At 51.0% G+C, this 25,314-nt stretch overlaps 3 protein-coding genes across 4 annotated transcripts in view; all 3 read left to right on the top strand.

The window, feature by feature from the left end:
• Positions 1-25,314, top strand: part of LOC116968066 (galactose-3-O-sulfotransferase 2-like) — a 130,500-nt gene that overhangs the window by 23,549 nt on the left and 81,637 nt on the right. The window lies entirely within an intron of this gene.
• LOC116968069 (transmembrane protein 272-like) lies at positions 13,591-17,550 on the top strand. 2 transcript variants are annotated; one of them, XM_033014695.1, is made up of 5 exons: positions 13,592-13,787; positions 14,993-15,077; positions 15,987-16,037; positions 16,862-17,065; positions 17,274-17,550. In XM_033014695.1, the coding sequence occupies exons 2-5, from the start codon at positions 15,002-15,004 to the stop codon at positions 17,477-17,479; spliced, it is 537 nt and encodes a 178-aa protein (XP_032870586.1). In that variant the 5' UTR covers positions 13,592-13,787; positions 14,993-15,001; the 3' UTR covers positions 17,480-17,550. The 2 variants fall into 2 exon arrangements, with proteins under 2 accessions (XP_032870587.1, XP_032870586.1); XM_033014696.1 differs by lacking the exon at positions 14,993-15,077 and having other exon boundaries at positions 13,591-13,787.
• Positions 19,701-24,302, top strand: lamtor4 (late endosomal/lysosomal adaptor, MAPK and MTOR activator 4). Its single transcript, XM_033014698.1, has 4 exons — positions 19,701-19,750; positions 20,576-20,656; positions 22,910-23,027; positions 23,993-24,302. Exons 1-4 carry the CDS (start codon positions 19,748-19,750, stop codon positions 24,088-24,090), a joined length of 300 nt encoding a protein of 99 aa, XP_032870589.1. The 5' UTR covers positions 19,701-19,747; the 3' UTR covers positions 24,091-24,302.

The raw sequence follows: 25,314 nt of genomic DNA, 5'->3' as shown, positions 1-25,314 counted from the left end.
AAAATCTAACATATATTTGAGGGAAATGAGTTACCGTATTTCCCGGCAATGAAGACGCACCACCATTTGAGTTGCTAAATTTTGAAAAAAGGATGGCGGGACAGGATCGAGGGTTTGGTTTAGTCCAGGGGTCCACAGCCTTTTTTGCATAGGGGCCAGGACCCTCCAGGACTAGCTGCAGTTCCCAGGTCACCTGCGAGCCCCGGGTCTAGCTGCGGTTCCGCTGTCCCGTCCCGGCGGCCGCTCACAGCCACCCAAGCTACTGAGTGAGTTTTTAAATGTGAGTATCTCATAACTAAACATTTGTGGGTTAGCAGTATATTGCATCAATCCACTCAATTTTAAATCATTCTACATCAAAATTCATAAACAAGGATAACCCTTTTTATTTCTGCCATTTATGGTAAGATTTACATAATTTATTGTTTTATGTGTGAGATATACAGGGTGTTCAGAACAAAGACTGCAGTTCTTTGACAAGTACCCCGTAGTTCGGTGTAGGGGATCTTGTCAACAAGTATTCTGGACCCACTGTCGACATCTGAAATTACAGTAAAATATCATAGAATTAACTTGTATGAACAAATCTGATTATAACTACATAACTGCAAAATGGATGATATGTCACTTAAATGCAATTGTTTTCAGGGGTGGGGAGAGACATGTATATTGAAGAAGCATTTTTCCTCTAGTAGGTCAATTTAACTTAAATGTAGAAGAGCTTACAATACCATGCATGCCTTACGACAAGAGCAAAACCAAAAATGTACAGCAGTGTAAACATTGTTACCTTTATTAGTGTTTAAGAAGGAACTGCAGATGCTGGAAAATCGAAGGTAGACAAAAATGCTGGAGAAACTCACTACCTTTATTATTGTGGTAAGTCTAGATCTATAAAAGAAGACTTTCTAATAACTTGCTCATGTACCAAAAAATGATGTCTTATATAATATAATACATTATCGGGATCATAAGATTAGAATTATATATGTTACAGTCATCTTACATTGGGGAAGGAAATTAAGACTTTAATGTGTGCTCCTCATGGCATGTCGTTGTTCCCTGTAACACCACTTGTCATGTATTTTAAACACCATTGCAAACCGGCTTAAACACAAGCCGATTCGGGACCTACACGGCTTAGAGGGCCAGCGATCGGAGTAATTCTTCTGGCGACCCCCGGCTCCGGGATCTGAGCTGTAGGAAGAGATCGGGCAGGTAACACCACATTTTTTCGTTCAGTGGGGAACCTGAAGAAAGATTCCTATAAAGCGCTCGAGTAAACCCCTCATGTATTTGATAAATAAATGACCCAAGAGCCCAAGACCAAGTCCGGCTTTTTCACCTCTTGTTCCTCTAGTATCTTTGGTCACCAGACACGTCCTGTGGGCGGGCCAATGGTCAACAATTGGCGGCGTGGTTGCCCGTGGCGACCGGGGGAGGAGGGGGAGAGAACCCGCGTTATCCCGGGGGAGAGAGTCACAGGACTGCCCCGGGGGTGAGGGGAGGGGGTAGAGGGGGGTTAAGGGGAGCAGCTTGTCCAGGGGGAGAAGAGGGGGGGGAGTGGTAGAGGGGAGTTAGGAGGGAGCAGCTTGTCCCTGGGGAGAAGGGGGGTGGGGAGGAGGGAGTAGAGGGGGTGGGGAGGAGGGAGTAGAGGGGGTGGGGAGGGGGGAGTAGAGGGGGTGGGGAGGAGGGAGTAGAGGGGGTGGGGAGGGGGGAGTAGAGGGGGTTAGGGGGAGCAGCTTGTCCCGGGGGTGATGGGCCGCGAGGAGGAGGACGAGGAATGGACAGACGACGAGATTGTGGAGAGTGAGTAAGGGAGGGGAGGGGAGGGTTGGTGCGGGACGTCCCGGCTGGGAATCCCCTCCCAGGGGAGGGAAGGGGAGACGAGCCCCAGGGCCAGCACCACGGGGACCAGCCGATCAGCCCCTTTGCTTTGGGCCGAAGGGCCTGTCCCTGTGCTGTACTGTTCTACAGAGGCACAAGGAACTGCAGGTGCCGGAACCTGGGGGGAAAGGCACAGAGTGCTGGAGGAACTGAGCGAGTCAGGGAGTGGACAGGCGACGTTGCTTCGGTCTGGTCTCAGAGGGGAGCGGATATCAGTGTTTAAATTGGAGAAAATGAAGAAATAAACACCGTGAATCCACATACGATTGGCAGAGAAAACGTCTTGTTAAATTAAACTTCCGAACGCAGTCTTATAGTTTAGTTTAGACACACAGCGCGCAAACAGGCCCTTCGGCCCACCGAGTCCGTGGGCAACCAGCGATCCCCGCACACTAACACTGCCCTACACACACTAGGAACAATTTACACCAAAGCCGATTAACCTACAAACCCGCACGTCTTTGGAGTGTGGGAGGAAACCGGAGCACCCGGAGAAAACCCACTCAGCTCACAGGGGAAACGTGCAAACTCCGTACAGACAGCACCCGTGGTCAGGATGGAACCTGGGTCTCTGGCGCTGTGAGGTGGCAGCTCTACCCGCTGCGCCACCGTGAAATGTTTAATTGGTAAAGGTTCAATAAAACCTTTAATCTGCCAATCAGTTCCAGATTTATAGCTTATCTTTTAGTGGCCTGAGCTACAGGGAGAGGTTGAGTTAGGCTGGGTCTCCATTCCATGGAGCGCAGGAGGATGAGGGGTGATCTTATAGAGGTGTATTAAATCATATAGATTAGAGGAATAGATCGGGTAGATGCACACAGTCTCTTGCCCAGGGGAATCGAGGATCAGAGGACATTGGTTCAAGGTGAAGGGGGAAAGATTTAATCGGAATCCGAGCGGCAACTTTTCCATACAGGTGGGTGTATGGAACGAGCTGCCAGAGGAGGTAGTTGAGGCAGGGACTATCCCAACGTACAGATATGGACCAAATGCGGGCAGTTAAACAGGTACATGGATAGGACAGATTTAATAGACAATAGGTGCAGGAGTAGGCCATTCGGCCCTTCGAGCCAGCACCGTCATTCAATGTGATCATGGCTGATCATCTCCAATCAGTACCCCGTTCCTTCCTGCCTCCCCATATCCCCTGACTCAACGATTTGTAAGAGCCCTATCTAGCTCTCTCTTGAAAGCATCCAGTGAACCTGCCTCCACCGCCCTCTGAGACAGATATGGACCAAATGCGGGCAGGTGAGGCTAGTGTAGCCGGGACATGTTGGACCTGTTTCAGCGTTGTATCACTCTATGATACAGAGACCGGCCATGTTTCTCTGTACTCAGCCAGCCAGCATTGGGAGGTTGGAGAGTATAACCACTGGACTAGGGCAGGTGAAGCAGCGACTCGCTGGCTCTCTTAACGTCTAACATGTCTCACCAGGTGTGTTCCTTATCCTGTTTGCGATGGTGGATATCGCCTACGTTGCAATCGGTAAGTGTCGCTGCATCGCGCAAGCTACTTCCTAATTAGATTAATTTTAGTTTACTTTCGAGATACAGCGTGGCAACAGGCCCTTCGGCCCACCGAGTCCACGTCGACCAACGATCCCCGCACACTAACACTATCCTACACACACACTATCCTACACACACACAATCCTACACACACACTATCCTACACACACACAATCCTACACACACACAATCCTACACACACACTATCCTACACACACACTATCCTACACACACTATCCTACACACACAATCCTACACACACACACACACTATCCTACACACACACTATCCTACACACACTATCCTACACACACAATCCTACACACACACTATCCTACACACACTATCCTACACACACAATCCTACACACACACAATCCTACACACACTATCCTACACACACACTATCCTACACACACACTATCCTACACACACACTATCCTACACACACTATCCTACACACACACAATCCTACACACACACAATCCTACACACACACTATCCTACACACACACAATCCTACACACACAATCCTACACACACACTATCCTACACACACTATCCTACACACACACAATCCTACACACACACAATCCTACACACACTATCCTACACACACACTATCCTACACACACACTATCCTACACACACAATCCTACACACACACAATCCTACACACACTATCCTACACACACACAATCCTACACACACACTATCCTACACACACACAATCCTACACACACACAATCCTACACACACACAATCCTACACACACTATCCTACACACACACACAATCCTACACACACTATCCTAAACACACACAATCCTACACACACACAATCCTACACACTATCCTACACACACTAGGGACATTGGTTTAGAGACATGCATCAGAACATGCCACCATGGGCCAAAGGTGGTAGCAGCAGTATTAGGCCATTCGGCCCATCGAATCTACTCCGCCATTTAATCATGGCTGATCTATCTCTCCCTCCTAACCCCATTCTCCTGCCTTCTCCCCATAACCTCTGACACCCGCACTAATCACGAATCTATCTATCTCTGCCTTAAAAATATCCACTGACTTGGCCTCCACCGACGTCTGTGGCAAATAATCCCACAGATTCACCACCCTCTGACTGAATCAGTGGTTCTCCTGGTGAATTGGATGGAAATTCTGGAAGGTTTCTGGAGTTTAAAAATGATCCTGTATCTGTACACTGTGAACGGCTCGAGTGTAATCGTGTATTGTCTTTCCGCTGACTGGTTAGCACACAACAAAAGCTTTTCACGGTACCTCGGTACACGTGACAACAAATTAAACTAACAGCATTGTGTAGGAAGGAACTGCAGATGCTGGTTTAAATCGAAGATAGACACAAAATGCTGGAGTAACTCAGCGGGACAGGCAGCGTCTGTGGAGAGAAGGAATGGGTGGCGTTTCGGGTCGAGACCCTTCTTCAGACTGATGTCAGGGGAGAGGGAGACACAGAGATAGAATGTAGTCGGAGACAGTAAGACTGGTGGGAGCTGGGAAGGGGGAGGGATGGAGAGAGGGGGAAAGCAAGGGGTATCTGAAGTTAGAGAAGTCAATGTTCATACCGCTGGGGTGTAAACTGCCCAAGCGAAATGTGAGGTGCTAAAACGAAACTAAATAAATTGAACCTCTCTGTTGCAGCCGTCATCTACCTGGGCTCGTGTCCCAAGGGCCACATGATCCCTGTGGGCAACATCGGCTCCGGGATCTTCAACCTCTGTACAACTGTAGTGGAGTGGTACGAACCCGAGTGGTCCAACTTATGCACCAGGTTTTGGAATGTGGTGACCAAGATGGTGGATGGCATGTGGCTGGTGGCAGGTGAGGCAGCTCACCTGGGGGAGGGCATGTGGCTGGTGGCAGGTGAGGCAGCTCACCTGGGGGGAGGGGAGGTGGCTGGTGACAGGTGAGGCAGCTCACCTGGGGGGAGGGGAGGTGGCTGGTGGCAGGTGAGGCAGCTCACCTGGGGGAGGGCATGTGGCTGGTGGCAGGTGAGGCAGCTCACCTGGGGGGAGGGGAGGTGGCTGGTGGCAGGTGAGGCAGCTCACCTAGGGGGGAGGGGGTAAGGGGGGAGGGGTTGGTGGAAGGGGATGGGAGGGGGTGTGGGTGAGGAGATGGGAGTAGGAGGGGGATGGTGGGGAGTAAACTGAGGGGGTGCGTGCAAATGGGGTGTTAGGGTCAAGGAGGTGTCAGGGGCGGGGGGGTGTCGGGGCAGAGGGGAGGGGTGGTTCAGGGGAGCGACAAGGGGGCAAGGCATCAAGATCTAATACATGGGATGAGTTTACTTGTTGGTTAGCATGGACATGCTGGGCCGAAGGGACAGGACAGTACAGTGTAGGAAGGAACTGCAGATGCTGGTTTAAACCGAAGATAGACACAGAAAGCTGGAGTAACTCAGCGGGACATGCAGCATCTCTGGAGAAGGAATGGGTGACGTTTCGGGTCGAGACCCTTCTTCAGACAGAACAGCACAGGAACAGGCCCTTCGGCCCACAGTGTCTGTGCCGAAAATGTCCAGACCAACTCTTGGTCAGTGTGGGAATGGGAGGGGGAGTTAAAGGGGGAGATCGATGGGGTAGGTGCAGGCGGACTGAGCAAAGGTCTTGTGTTTGTTTCCAGGGGTTTATTGGACTTACCAGATCTTCCCCCCAGACTATGACAATGAAGGATCACCGGAGTATTGCGACAAGATCTTCTACCTCTTCTCCCTGGTGACCATCACCGTTTCCAGCGTTACCTACGTGTCCATGCTCGTTGTCAGCGCCTGTGCCTGGTGTTGGGGCAAGGAGCTGCAGAACGGGGCGAGGGGCCCGGCCCATGAGCAGAGGCGGAATCCGGGGGTGCGGCAGTCGACCACCCGGCTCCCCGCCCGCTCTCTGGATAAAGCTCCCGCTGGCAAGAAGGGCCGCGCGATGGGCAAGGAGAAGAAACCGTGACCCTCTCCCCCCAAATACATCTCCCGCGTCTGAAGACAGAAGATGATCCCGTCCACCAGCTCCCCCCCATCGTCTCAGTAATCCCGCTGCAAGCTCCCAGTGAACCTCAACAACAGGAGGTCTAATGGCCACCAGCAATCTCCGACTCCACCCAGATCCCAATATAAATATTTATTTTCAAGCCTCTTTATTATGCGTTTCGAAGAATAAAAGGGTTTTGCCGATGGAGGCAGAAAGAATGCTTGCTATTTATTGGAAGGAACTAACACTTCTCATCACACACCTTCAGTTTAGTTTCATTTAGTTCAGAGATGCTGCCTGACCCACTGAGTTAAGGGCCTGTCCCACTCGACCCGCCATTTACACGACCCCGTCGTCGCGTTGAGACGCACGGGCAGCGTGTGGGCGGCGCGGGACGGTCGCGCGGAGGGGCACGCAAACCTTTGCGCGCCTCCGGTGTGACGTATCGCGTACGCACGCGGGTGTATTGCGGTCGCATGCTGACGTCCTGACCTCGTACGTGTAGCGCGTGGTGACGCGTGAGTACGTCACCGTGCGCCGCCCATACTCAGTCGTCCCACCTTTTTCGCGTCAACAATATAAATGCGTGCAATTAATCCTCAGCACCAAAGATCCCATGCTCCGCTGTAGCATCTTTGCTCAGCACACTCCCCGGGTTCCTTGCCACCGAGCCGATTTCTTCCCACGATCCACATCGCAGGTGGCTCGTAAAATAACAAAGAACATCAGGAGCAAAGCGCAAAAGAAGCAATCTATGCAGGAGCAGAACAAGATAAAGCTGATACAGATCCTGGAAGGTTCAGCCACTGTTTCTGGCCATGCTGCTGCTCCTGCCCTAGTTCCTGCCCTAGTTCCTGCTTCAGTTCCTGCCCCAGCTCCTGCCCCTGCCCCTGCCCCTGCTCCTGCCCTAGTTCCTGCTCCTGCCCAATCACCTGCCTCTGCCCCATCTCCTGCTTCAGCTGCTGCTGCAGAATCGGACTCGGATTTGGCTCAGGACACTGATGCCTCAGCTAGGCTAGCAAAGAAGAAGAAGTGGCTTACGGTCACAGAGTCGTACGATTTTACCAGGGAACAAGAGGGGGGCCTGGTAGATTGGTATCAGGCTCACCCAGAGTTGTACGACAAAGGACACTGGAATTTCAGGAGCACGGATCTTCACAATGCGCTGCTTGAGAGCAAGGCGAAGGAGTTCTCTGGCTACACTTGTAAGTACATACTTTGTAGTTTGTCTGCATTTCTGTGGTTGTAATTGCAGTTCCAATTACGATTACAATTTGTTCAACACTGATCTTCATTCATTCTATGTTTTCACAGATGACCAACAGTGTCAATGGCTCAAGAGCCAGCGGACACGGTTCGGGAGACTGTCTACAGTCTGTAAGCCTGGCTCAGTCAGTAAGCCACTGACTGACAGAGAGCAATGGATAGTGGAGAAATGGGGGTTCGTGCAGAACCACATAGCTTGAGTGGAGAGGAGGGAGAGCGGCAAGAAGGTGAATAGTTAAAAAAAGATAGTTAAAACAATATGTAACAATGAAAATGTGGTGGTCACCTTGCTTGCTACGTCCTGATGGTCTTGGACATTTCTGATACACATTTACTTTCTTTCAGTTTATCAAGGGGAAATCCTCGTGCACTATCTCGAGTGAGGATGAGTTGGACCCTCTTGAGGGACCCTCTGGGTCCTGCAATGCGGACAAACAGGTGCATGCCAAGCGGAAGCCGGCTGAATGTGAAGAGCCTGGTGAACAAGGGATGTAAGTGCGTTTGGGTGAATTATCAGCAAATTTCTCATTTAATCCACCCTACTTCCTGATATACTAGTGGCCAGAGGATCTGGGGTGACGGAGGAACTGAAGAAAATCCACATTAGGCAGGAAATGGTGTTGGGTAGACTGATGGGACTGAAGGCTGATAAATCCCTAGGGCCTGATGGTCTGCATCCCAGGGTACTTACGGAAGTGGCTCTAGAAATCGTGGATGTATTGGTGATAATTTTCCATTGTTCTATAGACTCAGGATCAGTTCCTGTGGATTGGAGGGTAGCTAATGTTATCCCACTTTTTGAAAAGGTAGGAGAGAGAAAACGGAATTATAGACCAGTTAGCCTGACATCGGTGGTGGGGAAGACGCTGGAGTCAATTATAAAAGATGAAATAGCCGCACATTTGGATAGCAGTAACAGGTTTGGTCCGAGTCAGCATGGATTTACGAAGGGGAAATCATGCTTGACTTATCTTCTGGAATTTTTTGAAGATGTAACTAGGAAAATGGACAAGGGGGAGCCAGTGGATTTAGTGTACCTGGACTTTCAGAAATGATTTGATAAGGTCCCACATAGGGGATTAGTGGGCAAAATTATGGCACATGGTATTGGGGGTAGAGTGCTGACATGGATAGAAAATTGTTTGGCAGACAGGAAACAAAGAGTAGGGATTAACGGGTCCCTTTCAGAATGGCAGGCAATGACTAGTGGGGTACCGCAAGGCTCGGTGCTTGGACCACAGCTATTTACAATATACATCAATGATTTGGATGAAGGGATTCAAAGTAACATTAGCAAATTTGCAGATGACACAAAGCTGGGTGGCATTGTGAACTGCGAGGAGGATGCAGGGTGACTTGGACAGGTTGGGGGAGTGGGCAGATGCATGGCAGATTAAGTTTAATGTGGAGAAATGTGAGGTTATCCACTTTGGTAGCAAAAACAGGAAGGCAGATTACTATCTAAATGGCGTCAAGTTGGAAAAAGGGGAAGTACAACGGGATCTGGGGGTCCTTGTTCATCAGTCTATGAAAGTAAGCATGCAGGTACAGCAGGCAGTGAAGAAATCGAATGGCATGTTGGCCTTTATAACAAGAGGAATCGAATATAGGAGCAAAGAGGTCCTTCTGCAGTTGTACAGAGCCCTAGTGAGACCACACATGGAGTATTGTGTGCAGTTTTGGTCCCATAATTTGAGGAAGGACATTCTTGCTATTGAGGGAGTGCAGCGTAGGTTCACCAGGTTAATTCCCGGGATGGCGGGACTGTCATATGCTGAGAGAATGGAGCAGCTGGGCTTGTATACGCTAGACTTTAGAAGGATGAGAGGTTATCTTATTGAAACATATAAGATTGTTAAGGGTTTAGACACGCTAGAGGCAGGAAACGTGTTCCCGATGTTGGGGGAGGCCAGAGCCAGGGGCCACAATTTACGAATAAGGTGTAAGCTATTTAGAACGAAGACGAGGAAAGACTTTTTCTCACAGAGAGTGGTGAGTCTGTGGAATTCTCTGCCTCAGAGGGCGGTGGAGGCAGGTTCTCTGGATACTTTCAAGAGAGAGCTGGATAGGGCTCTTAAAGATAGCGGAGTCAGGGGATATGGGGAGAAGGCAGGAACCGGGTACTGATTGGGGATGATCAGCCATGATCACATTGAATGGCGGTGCTGGCTCAAAGGGCCAAATGGCCTCTACTCCTGCACCTATTGTCTATTGACTACATCCAAGTTTCTCCATCACTCTCTTTGTTGCAGCTCATGTGACAAGCGAAGATAACGACAGACACAATAAACGCCTTGTCGCAGCCAAGGATGGGGAACGAGAGGAACGTTTACGCCTACACAGTGTATTTGAGGGAGGTGATGCTGCAGATCCCGGAACCGCAATGGCTCAGCTACTCCTTGGAGGGCTTAGACTTGGCAAGGGTGGACAGATTTCCTCAGCCAGTAACATCTTTTAATCAAAGTTTATAAAACGTTTGACTTTAATGCTTTGTATGAATTACTCACTATGAATTCCCTGGTGTTCCATAGTTTGTTGAGGCACGTGCCATTCATGGGACCCCAACATATGGCGATGATGCCACAACATGCTCACCAGGTAGGTACACTGTGAAACCTTTTCTGAGTCTGACTCAAGATTATCTGTGACACACAGCTTGTGAGATGTTGAGATTTATTTTATAAGATTTGTTTGCCTCCTGTACATATTGATAGGCTTATGTGTTTTACCCACAGGCAATGATGTGATCAAGGCCTATGGCACACCCATGGATGGCTGGCCCGCCTAACGTCAGGCGGCCAGCTCAACGCCACATGGATATGCTCGCAGCAACAGCATTCCCCGCGCGATTACACAGTCAGGAGGCAAGTGCCAACTTGAGCCAGAATCACCTGTAGTGGTAGTGGTGTGGGATGTCAGCTGGTGGTCCTCCATATGTGGTGTGGGATGTCAGCTGGTGGTCCTCCATATGTGGTGTGGGATGTCAGCTGGTGGTCTTCAGCACATGTCGTGCTGCTAGGGTACACTGCCTCGTTCGGAGTTGCAGTAAGCACAGAGATGGTCCGTCCCTCTGCCCCTTTGCCTCTCTTGTTGCTGGCGTTTCCCTGCCCACTGCCACCATGGGCGCAGCCTGTCTTGCAGCTCTCCATGAGCCTGGTGTGACGTTCCCTGTCTTTGTCCACTGTGTCACCCTCCACCATTGCTGCTGCTGCAGATCAGGCTGTGGAGGACACATGCCACATAGACAATGGTCTGCACATTCTCGGACTCATAGAAACATAGAAAATAGGTGCAGGAGGAGGCCATTCGGCCCTTCGACCCAGCACCGCCCTTCATTGTGATCATGGCTGATTGTCCCCTATCAATAACCCGTTCCTGCCTTCACCCCATACCCCTTGACTCCACTAGCCCCGAGAGCTCTATCTAACTCTCTCTTAAATCCATCCAGTGACTTGGCCTCCACTGGCCTCTGTGGCAGGGAATTCCATAAATTCACAACTCTCTGGGTGAAAAAGTTTTTTCTCACCTCAGTTTAAATGACCTCCCCTTTATTCTAAGACTGTGTGTGGCCCCTGGTTCTGGACTCACCCAACATTGGGAACATTTTTCCTGCATCTAGCTTGTCCAGTCCTTTTATTAATTTATATGTTTCTATAAGATATCCCCTCATCCTTCTAAACTCAAGTGAATACAAGCCTAGTCTTTTCAATCTTTCCTCATATGACAGTCCCGCCATCCCAGGGATCAATCTCGTGAACCTACGCTGCACTGCCTTAATCACAAGGATGTCCTTCCTCAAATTAGGAGACCAAAACTGTACACAATACTCCAGATGTGGTCTCACCAGAGCCCTAGAGGAGCTCCTGCTTCATTGTAGTCAGCAGGCATCTGAATCTGCTAGCCAGGAAACCAAAAGCATTATCCACGGCCCTCCTAGCCCTGGACAGACTGCAATTAAAGATCCTCCGTTCCCTTGACATCCGCCTGTGAGGGTATGGCTTCATCATCCATGGCCTGAGTGCGAAGGGGATAGGTGCAGGAGGAGGCCATTCGGCCTGAGTGCGTAGGGGATGTCAGGGTTGTCTTCTCCCGGCAGAGGTACAGGATCAGGAAGGCCTGCTCTCCCTTCCTCCAGTGCTTGCCCAAGGCAGGTCTCTCTCCAGATCCCTCCATCTGTGGCACTGCCAGGTGTGCCCACATTCATAAACAGGAAGTTGTAGTTTGCATGGACCACGGCTAACAGCACGATGGAGTTAAAGTACACAGAACCTTCCCTGGGTGGATACCGGATGGCCACATGTTTCCCGTCAACATGTGTGCAGGAAGTTCCATCTGGTTTGGAAGCCGTGCGCCACTCTCCTCCACCCGCCAGGGGTACTAGGGCAGTCAACATTTTCTTCATATACATTGTTGATGGCGTCACAGGTCTCTCGGACGACCTTGCTGATGGTGTTGTGAGCCACATGGAAGTTGTACGAGAGGCTCTTGTAGGAATCCCCTGATGCAAGGTAGCGGAGGGTGATGGCTCGGCGCAAGCATGGTTCCAGTGACTTCCGCATGATGGTGTCTGTTTTCTGCAGAAGAGGACCGACCCGTGTCTTTAGCTCCTGAAACAGGTCAGGGGGGAACCTGGTGAAGTTTCCAAAGGCAGCCTCATCTTCCCACTGCAGATCCGTCATCATGATCTCATACTGGCCCAAAGTGGGTCTCATCCGGAACAAGGACCTCGTCCACACAGACCTTGTCCTGTGTTTCTTGCGACCCTTCCTTGTTGTACTCCTGCCTGGCTGATCTGTAAGCATGAGGGCTGCTGCTAACACAAGTCTCTGTTGCTGTTGTAGTAATGCAATCTGTATCTCTTCCATGATGGTCATGGAATAGCAGCCAGCAACTCCCTTTATATCCATGTTCTCCACAGATCAATCGATCAAACAATCAATCAGTTTTATTCGTCACATTGCACATAAAGTGCAAGTGCTGAGATGCTGCCTGACCCGCTGAGTTACTCCAGCACTCTGTGAAACATCACCTATCCATGTTCTCCACAGATGCTGCCTGACCCGCTGAGTTACTCCAGCACTCTGTGAAACATCACCTATCCATGTTCTCCACAGATGCTGCCTGACCCGCTGAGTTACTCCAGCACTCTGTGAAACGTCACCTATCCATGTTCTCCACAGATGCTGCCTGACCCGCTGAGTTACTCCAGCTTTTTGAGGCACTGTGCCTCTCCGGTTAGATATAATTATTGGAGATGTCTAGCATGGGTGCAGCGGGCCAAAGGGTCTGTATCACTGCTGTATGTCTCCATGGAGATCTCCATGTTTAGTATAGTTTATTGTCACGTGTACCGAGGTACAGTGAAAAGCTTTTTGTTACATGCTATCCAGTCAGTGGAAAGACAATACATGATTACAATCGAGCCGTCCACAGTGTACAGATACAGGGTAAAGGGAATAACGTTTAGTGCAAGGCAGTTATTAGTAAGTATGCTGTTAAATAAAGTAGGAAGGAACTGCAGATGCTGGTTTAAGCCAATGATAGACACTAAACGCTGGAGTAACTCAGCGGGACAGGCAGCATCTCTGGGGAGAAGGAATGGATGACGTTTCTGGTCTGAAGAAGGGTCTCGACACGAAACGTCACCCATTCCTTCTCTCCAGAGATGCTGCCTGTCCCACTGAGTTACTCCAGCATTTTGTGTCTGTCTCTAGTTTAAACTAGCATCTGCTGTTCCATCCCACACATAAGGTGGAATCATGTTGGTGCAAGATCAAGTCCTGTAATTGTTCGTACGCATGCTGCTCAATATAAATAGTGGAGGGGCTAACATGGGCGTCGCGGGCCGAAGGGCCTGTTTGTGCGTTGTATGACTGTTGGGGATTGTGCGATTGAGAGTCGCTCCCTTACACTGATCTGTGTAGATAATGACGAGCCAGTGGCGGTGGTCAGGGCGGATGAAGGAAGTTTAGTTGAGGGTGAAACGGTTTATTGCTGCTCTGCTGTTTGAGTAACTGTGGTGGAACACAAGCTCTGCTCATCCCGTTATCCAGAGCTACACTAACCCACCATCTCTCTGGCCCATATATACACTGGCAGAGCACGTAGTAAGTACCCTGCAAGCAGTGGTGAGTTACTGATATTCTCTGTCTCTCTCTCTGTCTCTCTTTCTATCTCTCTCTCTATCTCTCTCTCTGTCTCTCTCTCTGTCTCTCTCTCTCTCTCTGTCTCTCTCTCTCTGTCTCTCTTTCTGTCTCTCTTTCTGTCTGTCTTTCTGTCTCTCTCTGCCTCTCTCTCTGTCTCTCTCTCTGTCTCTGTCTCTGTCTCTCTGTCTCTCTCTCTGTCTCTCTCTCTGTCTCTCTCTCTGTCTCTCTCTCTCTCTCTCTCTCTCTCTCTCTCTCTCTCTCTCTCTCTCTCTCTCTCTCTCTCTCTCTCTCTCTCTCTCTCTCCGTCTGCCCCTCTCTGCCCCTCTCTGCCTCTGTCTGTCTGTCTGTCTGTCTGTCTCTCTCTCTGTGGCGTGGGTTCGATTCCTGGCACTGGACACAGCTTCATTTTAACCCTCTGGCCCCGCTATTAATTGACAAATTATAGACGGCTCTGGGCCGTAACGTTGTTTTAAAAACACTTGAACTGCGTTGGTTTAATCTGCACTCTGACTCCTCTCGCTAATCTGGTTAAAACTCAATCAGCAAATGTTTTTGTTTAAATTATAATGAGTTTTGTGACACAGAGTTTTCAATGTTTGTTTCCACCAATTGTGTTCTACGTTTGTTAAATATTCTGGACCAGAAAAGACAAAATATAGGGGAGACAACATCTTTGAGCATTGACTTCTCTAACTTCAAGTAGCCCTTGCTTTCCCTCTCACTTCCCTTCCCCTTCCCAGTTCTCCAACCAGTCTTACTGTCTCCGACTACATTCTATCTCTGCAGTTCTTTCTTTTGAAGAAGGGTCTCGACCCGAAACGTCGCCTATTCCTTTGCACCATTGATACTGCCTCACCCGTTGAGTTTCTCCAGCATTTTTGTCGACCTTCGATCTCTGCTTTGTTGTTCCCTTCTCCCAACTAACAATGATCCATTCTACATAGTCCGTAATCTCCATTCCCTTTGTCCTGTTTCCACACCTTACACACCTTATCTACGCACCTCCCTCTCCCCTGTCATCAGTCTGAAGAAGGGTCTCGACCCAAAACGTCACCCATTCCTTCGCTCCAGAGATGCTGCCTATCCCGCTGAGTTAATCCAGCACTTTGAGTCTATCTGGCATTGGTTGTTGTGAGTTTAACGTGCCAACTCTTTCCTCCCTGTCCTGTCTCGCTGCATGGGAAGAGAGGGTGACTATGGAATCGGAGAGAAGTTTCTACACTCCATTGCTGCAGACCATCGAGGAACCTACAGTCTCACCGGCTGCCACAGGTATCAGGAACTCTACCTCTCTGCCCTAGAGCATCAATGGGTTACAGAGGCAATGGCCCAGGGTTCAACCTGTAGATGAACCAGGCGATGGAATCTTGCGCATTCAACTAACTGCAGGAGGAACTCGGTGGGTCAGGCATTCAGTTTGACTTCAGATACATAGAAAATAGGAGCAGGAGTAGGCCATTCGGCCCTTCCTCCAGCACCGCCATTCAATATGATCATGGCTGATCATCCAACTCAGTACCTGTTTCCTGCTTTCTCCCCGTATCCTTTGATTCCGTTAGCCCTAAGAGCTAAATCTAACTCTCTCTTGAATACATCCAGTGAATTGGCCTCCACTGCCTTTTGTGGCAGAGAATTCCACAGATTCACAACTCTCTGGGTGAAAAAGTTTTTCGTCATCTCTGTCCTAAATGGCCGACCCCTTATTCTTTGATTGTGACTCCTGGTTCTGGACTCCCCCAACATCAGGAACATTTTTCCTGCAGCTAGCCTGTCCAATCCCTTAAGAAATGTGTATGTTTCTATAAGATTCCCTCCCATTCAAAATTCCAGTGAATAAGCAAGTTCGGTTTTCCGACTACGCATGCCCAGGTCAAAGGTCACACTGCATAAACATTGCCGGGAAGCAGTGCACATGTACACCTTCATTTCTTCTGTATTTTCCAGCTTTGATTCTTATATGTAAGAAAATACTGCTTTCAAACTATGAATTAGTTTTACCCCAAAGACGTGCAGGTTTGTACGTTAATCGGCCCTGTGTAAATTGCCACCTTGTGTGCAGGGAGTGGATGAGGAAGTGGGAATAATATGGAACTAGTGTGAACGGGTCAGCGCGGGCTCAGTGGGCCGAAGGGCCTGTTTCATGCTGTTTCTCTGGACTCATTGTTGCGATGTCTTTTGCAGGCTGCATGAAGGTGCTGTCCTCTCTCTTGGCCATCGCTTCCATTACCATCGGTGAGATCTTCATTGGTTTTGTTTTAATACAAATTAGAACATTGTTTTAGGGGAAGTTTAATGAGGTGACAACTTTTGTTTTATGTGATAGAAACACCCAGCATCAGGCAGCCCATTAATTATATCGAGGGAAACGGGCCCTTGAGCCCAACTTGCCCACACTGACCAACATGTCCCAGCTACAATAGTCCCACACGAACCAACCTCTCTTCCATCGCCTCCATCTACACCTCATGCTGCCTCGGCAAGGCCAGCAGCATCATCAAGGACCAGTCTCACCCCCGGTCACTCACTCTTCTCCCCTCTCCCATTGGGCAAGAGGTACAGAAGTGTGAAAACACACACCTCCAGATTCAGGTACAGTTTCTTCCCGGCTGAACTGAACCATCCTCTCACCAACTAGAGAGCGGTTCTGACCTCCCATCTACCTCATTGGAGACCCTCGGACTATCTTTAATCGGACTTTATCGTGCACTAAACGTTATTCCCTTTATCCTGTATCTGTACACTGTGGACGGCTCGTGTACATCATGTATGTGTAGGAAGGAACTGCAGATGATGGTAAAACCGAAGATAGACACAAAAAATGCTGGAGTAACTCAGCAGATCAGATGGCAGAAGGCTGTCTGACCCGCTGAGCTACTGGTTTTTGTGTCTATCTTCATCATAATCATATATAGTCTTTCTGCTGACTGGATAGCACATAACAATAATAAAGTCTGAAAGTCAGGCAGCATCTGTGGAGAGCATGGATGCGTGGTGTGGGTTGGGGAAATGTTGACTTGTCCACGTTTGTGACTTACTTCACCTCTCTCATTCACCAGGCACCATCTATCTGGACTCCTGCACCATACAGTACCTCATTCCAATCTATCTCATCGTCTCTGGATGTTTCACCCTCTTTTTCGTGATGCTGTCCTTGGCATCATGCTCTTCGAATGATGAAGATTCTCGGGAGTCTGCCTGTAAATCTGACCTCGTTTTGAAGGGTGTGGTTTCTATCTTCTCCGTCATCTGGTTTATCTGTGGTAAATATATTTGGTTTTCTCCGGCATCTTCGGTTTCCTCCCACACTCCAAAGGCGTGCGGGTTTTGTAGGTTAATTGGCTTTGGTAAATATAAAAATGTCCGTAGTGTGTGTAGGATAGTGTCGATGTGCGGGGATTGCTGGTCGGCGCGGACTCGGTGGGCCGAAGGACCTGTTTCCGAGCTCTGTTGACGCATTGTGTGTTTCAGGGAACGTGTGGATCTACACTATCTACCCACCCGATTACAACAACAACACATCGTTCAGCTACTGTGACAAGACGGTGTACCTCTTTGCCTTCTGGACCACCACCGTCATTTACATCCTGATGGGGGTCACCCTGGTGCTGGGCTTCTGCGCTTTGCTCTGCGCCTGCGCTCTTGGTGGCAGCTTCCTCCTTTCACGTCGCACATAGTCACCTCTCCCCCTCCTCTCTCTCCCCCTCCTCTCTCTCCCCCTCTCCTCCCCCTCTCCCCCTCTCCCCCTCTCCCCCTCTCCCCCTCTCCCCCTCTCCCCCTCTCCCCCTCTCCCCCCTCTCCCCTCTCCTCCCTCTCCTCCCTCTCCCCCTCTCCCCCTCTCCCCCTCCTCTCTCTCCCCCTCTCCCCCTCCTCTCTCTCCCCCTCTCCCCCTCTCCCCCTCCTCTCTCTCCCCCTCTCCCCCTCTCCCCCTCTCCCCCTCCTCTCTCTCCCCTCCTCTCTCTCCCCCTCCTCTCTCTCCCCCTCTCCCCCTCTTCCCCCCTCCTCCCTCTCCTCCCTCTCCTCCCTCTCCCCCCTGGTCATATTCGGACACTTTATTTTGCACTCCGACAACCAGTTGTGTTAAACAAACCCTTTCCAGTTCTATCAACACCGAATATTTGTTTTAAAAGAAAAACTCACCAATCCTGTAAATTATTTAGGTACAATCTGTATATGAACTGTCCGGTCACTGGTTTTAAGCAGAACCTTACTTTAGTAATAGCTGGTTGAATCACTATTAAAAAAAATACTTCAATTAGATTTTCTGGAGTGGTTTTAATTTTTTTAAAGATAGATACAGCGAGGAAACAGGCCCTTCGGCCCATCGAGTCCACACTGCCCAGCGATCCCCGCACACTAACACTATCCTACACACACTAGGGACAATTTTACGAATTAACCTACAAACCTGCACGCGGTTGGAGAAAACCCACGCAGGTCACAGGGAGAACGTGCAAACTCCGTACAGACAGCACCCGTAGTCAGGATGAAATCCGGGACTCTGGCTCTGTGAGGCAGCAGCTCTACCCGCTGCACCACCATCTCTGGTGTAAAAGGATTGGTAGCAGTAATAATCGGGAGAAACAGTTAGACAGGTACATGGATAGGACAGGTTTGGAAGGATTTGGCAGTGGGACTAGTGTAGCTGAGGCATTGTTGGCCGGTGTGGGCAAGTTTCCACGCTGTGTGACTCTATGAGACGACTTCAGTTTTGGTGATTTGTTCAAAACTAGAGGTTGCTGTAAAAGAATAAGCAAGTGAAATGAAAAAGGAAATGATGAAATGATAACGAGTTTGTCCAGGAAGCGGAGGCTGATAAGAGATGCCTTCGTGACGGGGTGAGGCAACACTGAGCTACTATCCGTTGGTGGGAATTTCCTCATTCTGTGCTCCTGTGGTGGGCGCTTCAAAGGATCACAGGCGCAGGGTCATGAGATCATGGGATCACAAGATCATGGGATCACTAGATCGTGGGATCTTATCATGGGATCTTATCACAAGATCATGAGATCATAAAATCATGGGATCACTAGATCATGGGATCTTATCATGGGATCTTATCACAAGATCATGGGATCATAAAATCATGGGATCACTAGATCATGGGATCTTATCACAAGATCATGGGATCATAAAATCATGAGATCATGGGATTATGAGATCACAAGATTATGGGATCATGAGATCCCGGGATCGTGAGATCTACGATACGATAGAACTTGATTTATCCCAGGAGGCAAATGAATCTTCCAACAGCGATAAAATCACAAGCTAGGGGTAGAATTAGACCTGGGGGCCGAAGGGCCAGAGTCTGTCTCATCACCAGTTCAGTGAAAGGCCTGGAGTGCAGGTGCAGGTGCAGGATGTGTCCACCAGGGGGATGATGGACGTCGGCGTCGTCCAATGGGAGGGACCCGGAGGCGGGACTAATGGAAGGGGCGGGACTACACGGATGGACGGCGGGCTGTGGCCAATGGGAGCCCATGGGAGGCGGGACATCTGGTGAGAGGCGGGGTCGCGGGTGACGGACGTGGTATGCGACCAATGGGAGGTGGCAGGGCTGCAGGGGAGGCGGGACATCCGGTGAGAGGCGGGGTCGCGGGTGACGGACGTGGTATGCGGCCAATGGGAGGTGGCAGGGCTGCAGGGGAGGCGGGACATCCGGTGAGAGGCGGGGTCGCGGGTGACGGACGTGGTATGCGGCCAATGGGAGGGGGCGGGGCTGCAGGGGGCGGCGGGACATCCGGTGAGGGGCGGGGTCGCGGGTGACGGACGTGGGATAGGACCAATGGGAGGGGGCGGGGCTGCAGGGGAGGCGGGACATCTGGTGAGGGGCGGGTGACGGACGTGGGATGCGACCAATGGGAGGAGCGCGGCGGGGCGGGGCGGGGCCGGGAGGGTCAGGTGACCGGGGCGGGTGCGCAGGCGCGGGGGCAGCAGCAGCGATGGTGAGTGAGAGACGCGGGGTCTCGGGCCGAGTGGCCGCAGTTGGGGGGGAGACGCGGCCTCGGGACAAGGGGGCAGCGGCTGCGGGAGCGGGAGGCCCCGCGGGCGGCGTCAGACCGACCCCAACCCCCCCCCTTCCCCCAAATTCAGGTGGTAGCTCACCTGGACAGGTAAAGGCGGCACAGGTACAGGTGTGGAGTGTACAGGGTTCAGGTGAAGTGGGGGCCGAGTCACTGGATGTTTTCAAGAGAGAATTACATTTATATCTTGGGGCTAAATGGGTCAAGGATCGGGGAACTGATTGTGGATGATCAGCCATCATCATATAGGAGGGTAGTACTGGCTGGAAGGGCCGAGTGGCCTCCTCCTGCACCTGTGTTCGATGTTTCTATGTTTCTAGGAGGGCAGTACTGGCACAAAGGGCCGAGTGGCCTCCTTCTGCACCTGTGTTCGATGTTTCTAGGAAGGGCGGTACTGGCTGGAAGGGCCGAGTGGCCTCCTCCTGCACCTGTGTTCGATGTTTCTAGGAGGGCAGTACTGGCACAAAGGGCCGAATGGCCTCCTCCTGCACCTGTGTTCGATGTTTCTAGGAAGGGCGGTACTGGCACAAAGGGCCGAGTGGCCTCCTCCTGCACCTGTGTCGATGTTTCTAGGAAGGGCGGTACTGGCACAAAGGGCCGAGTGGCCTCCTCCTGCACCTGTGTCGATGTTTCTAGGAAGGGCGGTACTGGCACAAAGGGCCGAGTGGCCTCCTCCTGCACCTGTGTTCGATGTTTCTATGTCCCCCACCCCCTCGCCCACTCCTTCTGTCCCTCTGCCTCCCACAGACGTCCACGTTGACCCAAGGCTTGGAGAGAATCCCGGACCAGCTGGGCTACCTGGTCATCAGTGAGGATGGAGTGTTGTCCGTAAGTTTCGCCCACTAGATGTTGTTGCGTCGCGTGCTGGGCCAGTCACGGAAACACAGCCGAGACATGTAAGATGCACAGGTGTAGAGGTGTAGTATCAGTATGGTTTGTTGTCACCTGTACCGAGTTACAGTGAAATACTTTGGCGTGCTAACCGGTCAGCGGAAAGACGGCACGTGTTGACATTTGAGCCATTTCCCTAATCATGGCCAGATACATGATTAGGGAATAACATTTAGTGCAAAGTAAAGCCAGTAAAGTCTGATCAAAAATAGTCCAAGAGTTTTCAATGATGTAGATAGTAGTTCACGACTGCTCTCTAGTTGTGGTAGTTATGTGGTAGTTGTGGTAGTTACTGTCTAGTTGTGGTAGTTACTGTCTAGATACTCTCTAGTAGAAACATAGAAAATAGGTGCAGGAGGAGGCCATTTGGCTCTTGGAGCCAGCACCGCCATTCATTGTGATCATGGCTGATCGTCCCCTATCAATAACCCGTGCCTGCCTTCTCCCCATAATCCCTTGATTCCACTAGCCCCTAGAGCTCTATCTAACTCTCTTAATCCGTTTTAACTCCTGCTGCAACTTACACCCCACATCCAGGCTACAATTTGGGGGTCTGTAAATAACACCAATTAGTGTCTTCTTGCCTTTACAATTCCTCAACTTAATCCACAGTGACTCTACCTCGTCAGTCCCCATGTCTTCCCTCGCAAGGGACTGCATTCCATCCCTCACCAGCAGAGCTACCCCCCCTCCTCTGCCCATCTGCCTGTCCTTTCTATAGGATGTATAACCCTGAATATTAAGTTCCCAGGCCCGATCCTCCTGCAGCCACGTCTCAGTAATCCCCACAATGTCATATCTACCAACCTCTAACTGAGCCTCAAGCTCATCTACTTTACTTCTTATACTTCGCACATTCATATACAATACTTTTAATTCCTTACGCATCTCACCTTTCACATCGATCCCTACTACACTTGGCCATAGTCTCCTATCCCTTTGTGAGCTTCCTTTCCCGTTAATAGTTGTGGTAGTTGCTCTCTAGTTGTGGTAGTTACTGTCCAGTTGTGGTAGTTACACTCTAGTTGTGGTAGTTACTGTCCAGTTGTGGTAGTTACTGTCTAGTTGTGGTAGTTACTGTCTAGTTGTGGTAGTTACTGTCTAGTTGTGGTAGTTGCTCTCTAGTTGTGGTAGTTACTGTCTAGTTGTGGTTGATTCAGAGGGCTTTGGAATTCCCGAAAGTCAGAATGTTTGTTGGGTTACCTCCTGATCAGGAAGGGATCAGAGAGGATGGTGAAGACTTGACAAGCTTGTCTTCATCAGGCAGGGTACTGAGTGTAGAATGTGTAGGCAGGTGCTGGTTTAAATCAAAGGTGGACACAAAATGCTGGAGTAATTCAGCGGTCTCGACCCAAAACCTCACCCATTATTCCTTCTCTCCAGAGATGCTGCCTGTCCAGTCCCGCTGAGTTACTCTGGCATTTTGTGTCTATTACTGAGTGTAGAAGTTGGGATACACTCCAGCTGTTTATCTCCTGTTATGTTAGAGTTGTACAAGGTGTTGGTGGGGCTGCGCTTGGAGGACTGGTCAGTTTTGGGGACCATGTTATAGGAAAGTTGTTGGGTGCAGAGAAGATTGACGAGGATGTTGCCAGGACTCGAGGGGCCTGAGCTGCAGGGAGAGGTTGGGGGCAGGCTGGGAATTTAGTCCTTGGAGCGCAGGAGGCTGAGGGGTGATCTTGTTGAGGTGTAAAAAATCATGAAGAGAATAGGTCGGGTGAATACAGTCTTTTACTCAGAGTTGGGGAATCAAGAACCAGAGGTCATGAGATTAAGGGACGAGCTGCCAGAGAAGGCAGTAGAGGCACGTACTATAACGACATTTAAAATATATTTAGATATGTCCATGAATGGGAAATGTTTAATGGAATATGAGCCAAACGTGGGCATGTGGTACTAGGAACTCTACAGCTCAGCGGGTCAGGCAGCATCTGTGGAGAACATGGATAGGTGACGTTTCACAGAGTGCTGGAGTAACTCAGCGGGTCAGGCAGCATCTGAGGAGAACGTGGATAGGTGACGTTTCACAGAGTGCTGGAGTAACTCAGCGGGTCAGGCAGCATCTGAGGAGAACGTGGATAGGTGATGTTTCACAGAGTGCTGGAGTAACTCAGTGGGTCAGGCAGCATCTCTGGGGAACATGGATCGGTGCTGGAGTGACTCAGAGCGGTCCCTGTATTGTGTTTGCAGTCGGCGGGGGAGCTGGAGAACGACGAGGAGACCGCGGGGATCATCATGCGGATGGTGCAGACTGCGGTCAAACTCTGTATCAGCGGCAGCCCCCAGCCCTCATTCAAGAGGATGTCCGGTGAGTGACCACCCAATACGGTGGCGTTGCAGCGGGTAGAGCTGCTGCCTCACAACCCCCAGCCCCCTCCAGCCCACTCACCGCCCACCCCACCGCCACAGACCCGGGTTCCATCCCGACCTCGGGTGCTGTCTGTGTGGAGTTTGCACGTTCTCCCCGTGACCTGCGTGGGTTTTCTCCGGGTGTTCCGGTTTCCTCCCACACTCCAAAAACGTGCGGGTTCGGTAAAACATTTTGTCCCTAGTGTGTGTTGGAGAGAATTAATTGCTGGTCGGGACGGACCCTGGCCCAAAGGGCATAATTCTTGATCAGTACGTCAGAGGTTGTGGGGAGATTTAATTTTCATTTGTAAATTGTCCCTGGTGTGTGTAGGATAGTGTTAGTGTGCGGGGATCATTGGTCAGCGTGGGCTTGGTGGGCCGAAGGGCCTGTTGCCACTTTGTAACTAAGTTTAATTTAGTTTAGAGATACAGCGCGGAAACAGGCCCTTCGGCCCACCGGGTCCGTGATGACCAGCGATCCCCGCACACGAACACTATCCTACACACACACACTGGGGGACAATTTACATTTACACCGAAGCCAATTAATCTACAAACCCGCACGTCTTTGGAGTGTGGGAGGAAACCGGAGTACCCAGAGAAAACCCACGCGGGTCACGGGGAGAACGTGCAAACTCCGTACAGACAGCACCCGTGGTCGGGATGGAACCCGGGTCTCTGGCGGTGGGGTGGGGAGTGGGTGGGCGGTTGTGAGATGGTGTGGGGGGGGGGGAGGTGTTGAGTGGGGGAGGGGAGCGGAGTGGGGGAGCGGTGGGGGGGGGGGAGGTGGAGTGGTGTGGGGGGGAGGTGTTGAGTGGGGAGGGGAGCGGTGGGGGGGGGGGCGGGGTGTGGGGGGAGGGGGGGGTAGGGGAGCAGTGAGCGGGGGTGAGCATTGACCAAGTCTCTCTCTCTCTCTGCTCCCAGTGGTGTTTGGGGAACACACGTACATGGCCACCATCTCTGGACAGAAGGTGTTTGTGGTGAAGAGACACAACAACCCTCATGAAGCGGTCGAGGTGTGACCAGCGCCCCCTCCTGTCCCGTCCCCTCCACAACACTCCAGACGGTTCCCATCGCATCCTCTCTCCCCGTGGATAAAGGAAGAGAAACTCCGCTCGTCGACAATCACCTCCCTCCCCCTCCCCCATTGTCCCCTTCCCCTAACTCCCTCCCTCCTCCCTCTCTCCCCCTCTCCCTAACTCCCTCCCCCTCCTCCACTCCCTCTCCCCCTTCCTCGTTCTCCCCCTCCCCCCCTCTTTACCTCTCCCCCCCACTCCCTTTCCCCCTCCTCCCTTTCTCCCCCTCCACTCCCTCTTTCCCCCTCCTGCCTCTCCCCTCCTCTCCACCCCTCCCTCCCCCTCTCTCCACCCCTCCCTCCCCCTCTCTCCACCCCTCCCTCCCCCTCTCTCCCCTCCCCCCTCCCCTGCACAAGTTTATTTTGGTCTGGGCTGTTTCTGCTCGTGACTTGAAGGAAGAAAGATAAATGTCTCTGCAGATTGAGATCAGGCCGGTGACAGGAAGCAGGGGGTTGGGGTGAGTGAGTCACACAATATGTTTTGTTCCTGTTTGCCTGTCGGATCAAAATAAACCTCTTGTTGCTCACACACGCGCGCACGCCTCGTCTTCAGCGCAGGAAGGAACTGCAGATGCTGGTTTACACAGTGGACAGACACAAAGTGCTGGAGTGACTCAGCGGGACAGGCAGCATCTCTGGAGAGAAGGAATGGGTGATGTTTCAGGTCGAGACCCTTCGGAGTTTCATTTAGAGATAAGGTCGTAAAGAATAGTAGAATGAGGCCATTCAGCCCATCAAGTCTACTCTGCCATCCAATCACGGCTGGTCTATCTCTCCCTCCTGACCCCATTCTCTCCACAACCTCTGACACCTGCACTAATCAAGAATTATGCCCTTTGAGCCAAGGTCTGTACCGACCAGCAATTAGTTCGATTCAACACACACTAGGGACAAAATGTTTTACCGAACCCGCACGCCTTTGGAGTGTGGGAGGAAACCGGAGCACCCAGAGAAAACCCACGCAGGTCACGGGGAGAACGTGCAAACTCCACACAGACAGCACCCGTAGTCGGGATGGAACTCGGGTCTGTGAGGCAGCAGCTCCACCCGCTGCGCCACCGTGTCATGTGTGCGGCAGGGCTGAGGTGGGTTTGGCAGCTCAGACGCGAGTCGTCGACGAGGGAGGATTTAGCAGCCAGATGTTCAGCACATCTGCAGCTCACAGCTGCCG

Source organism: Amblyraja radiata, chromosome 43 (genome assembly GCF_010909765.2).
Source record: "Amblyraja radiata isolate CabotCenter1 chromosome 43, sAmbRad1.1.pri, whole genome shotgun sequence".
In the NCBI taxonomy this organism is placed as follows: Eukaryota; Metazoa; Chordata; class Chondrichthyes; order Rajiformes; family Rajidae; genus Amblyraja; species Amblyraja radiata.
The sequence above is the reverse complement of the archived record's forward strand: the minus strand, read 5'-3'. Positions and strand labels throughout refer to the sequence as shown.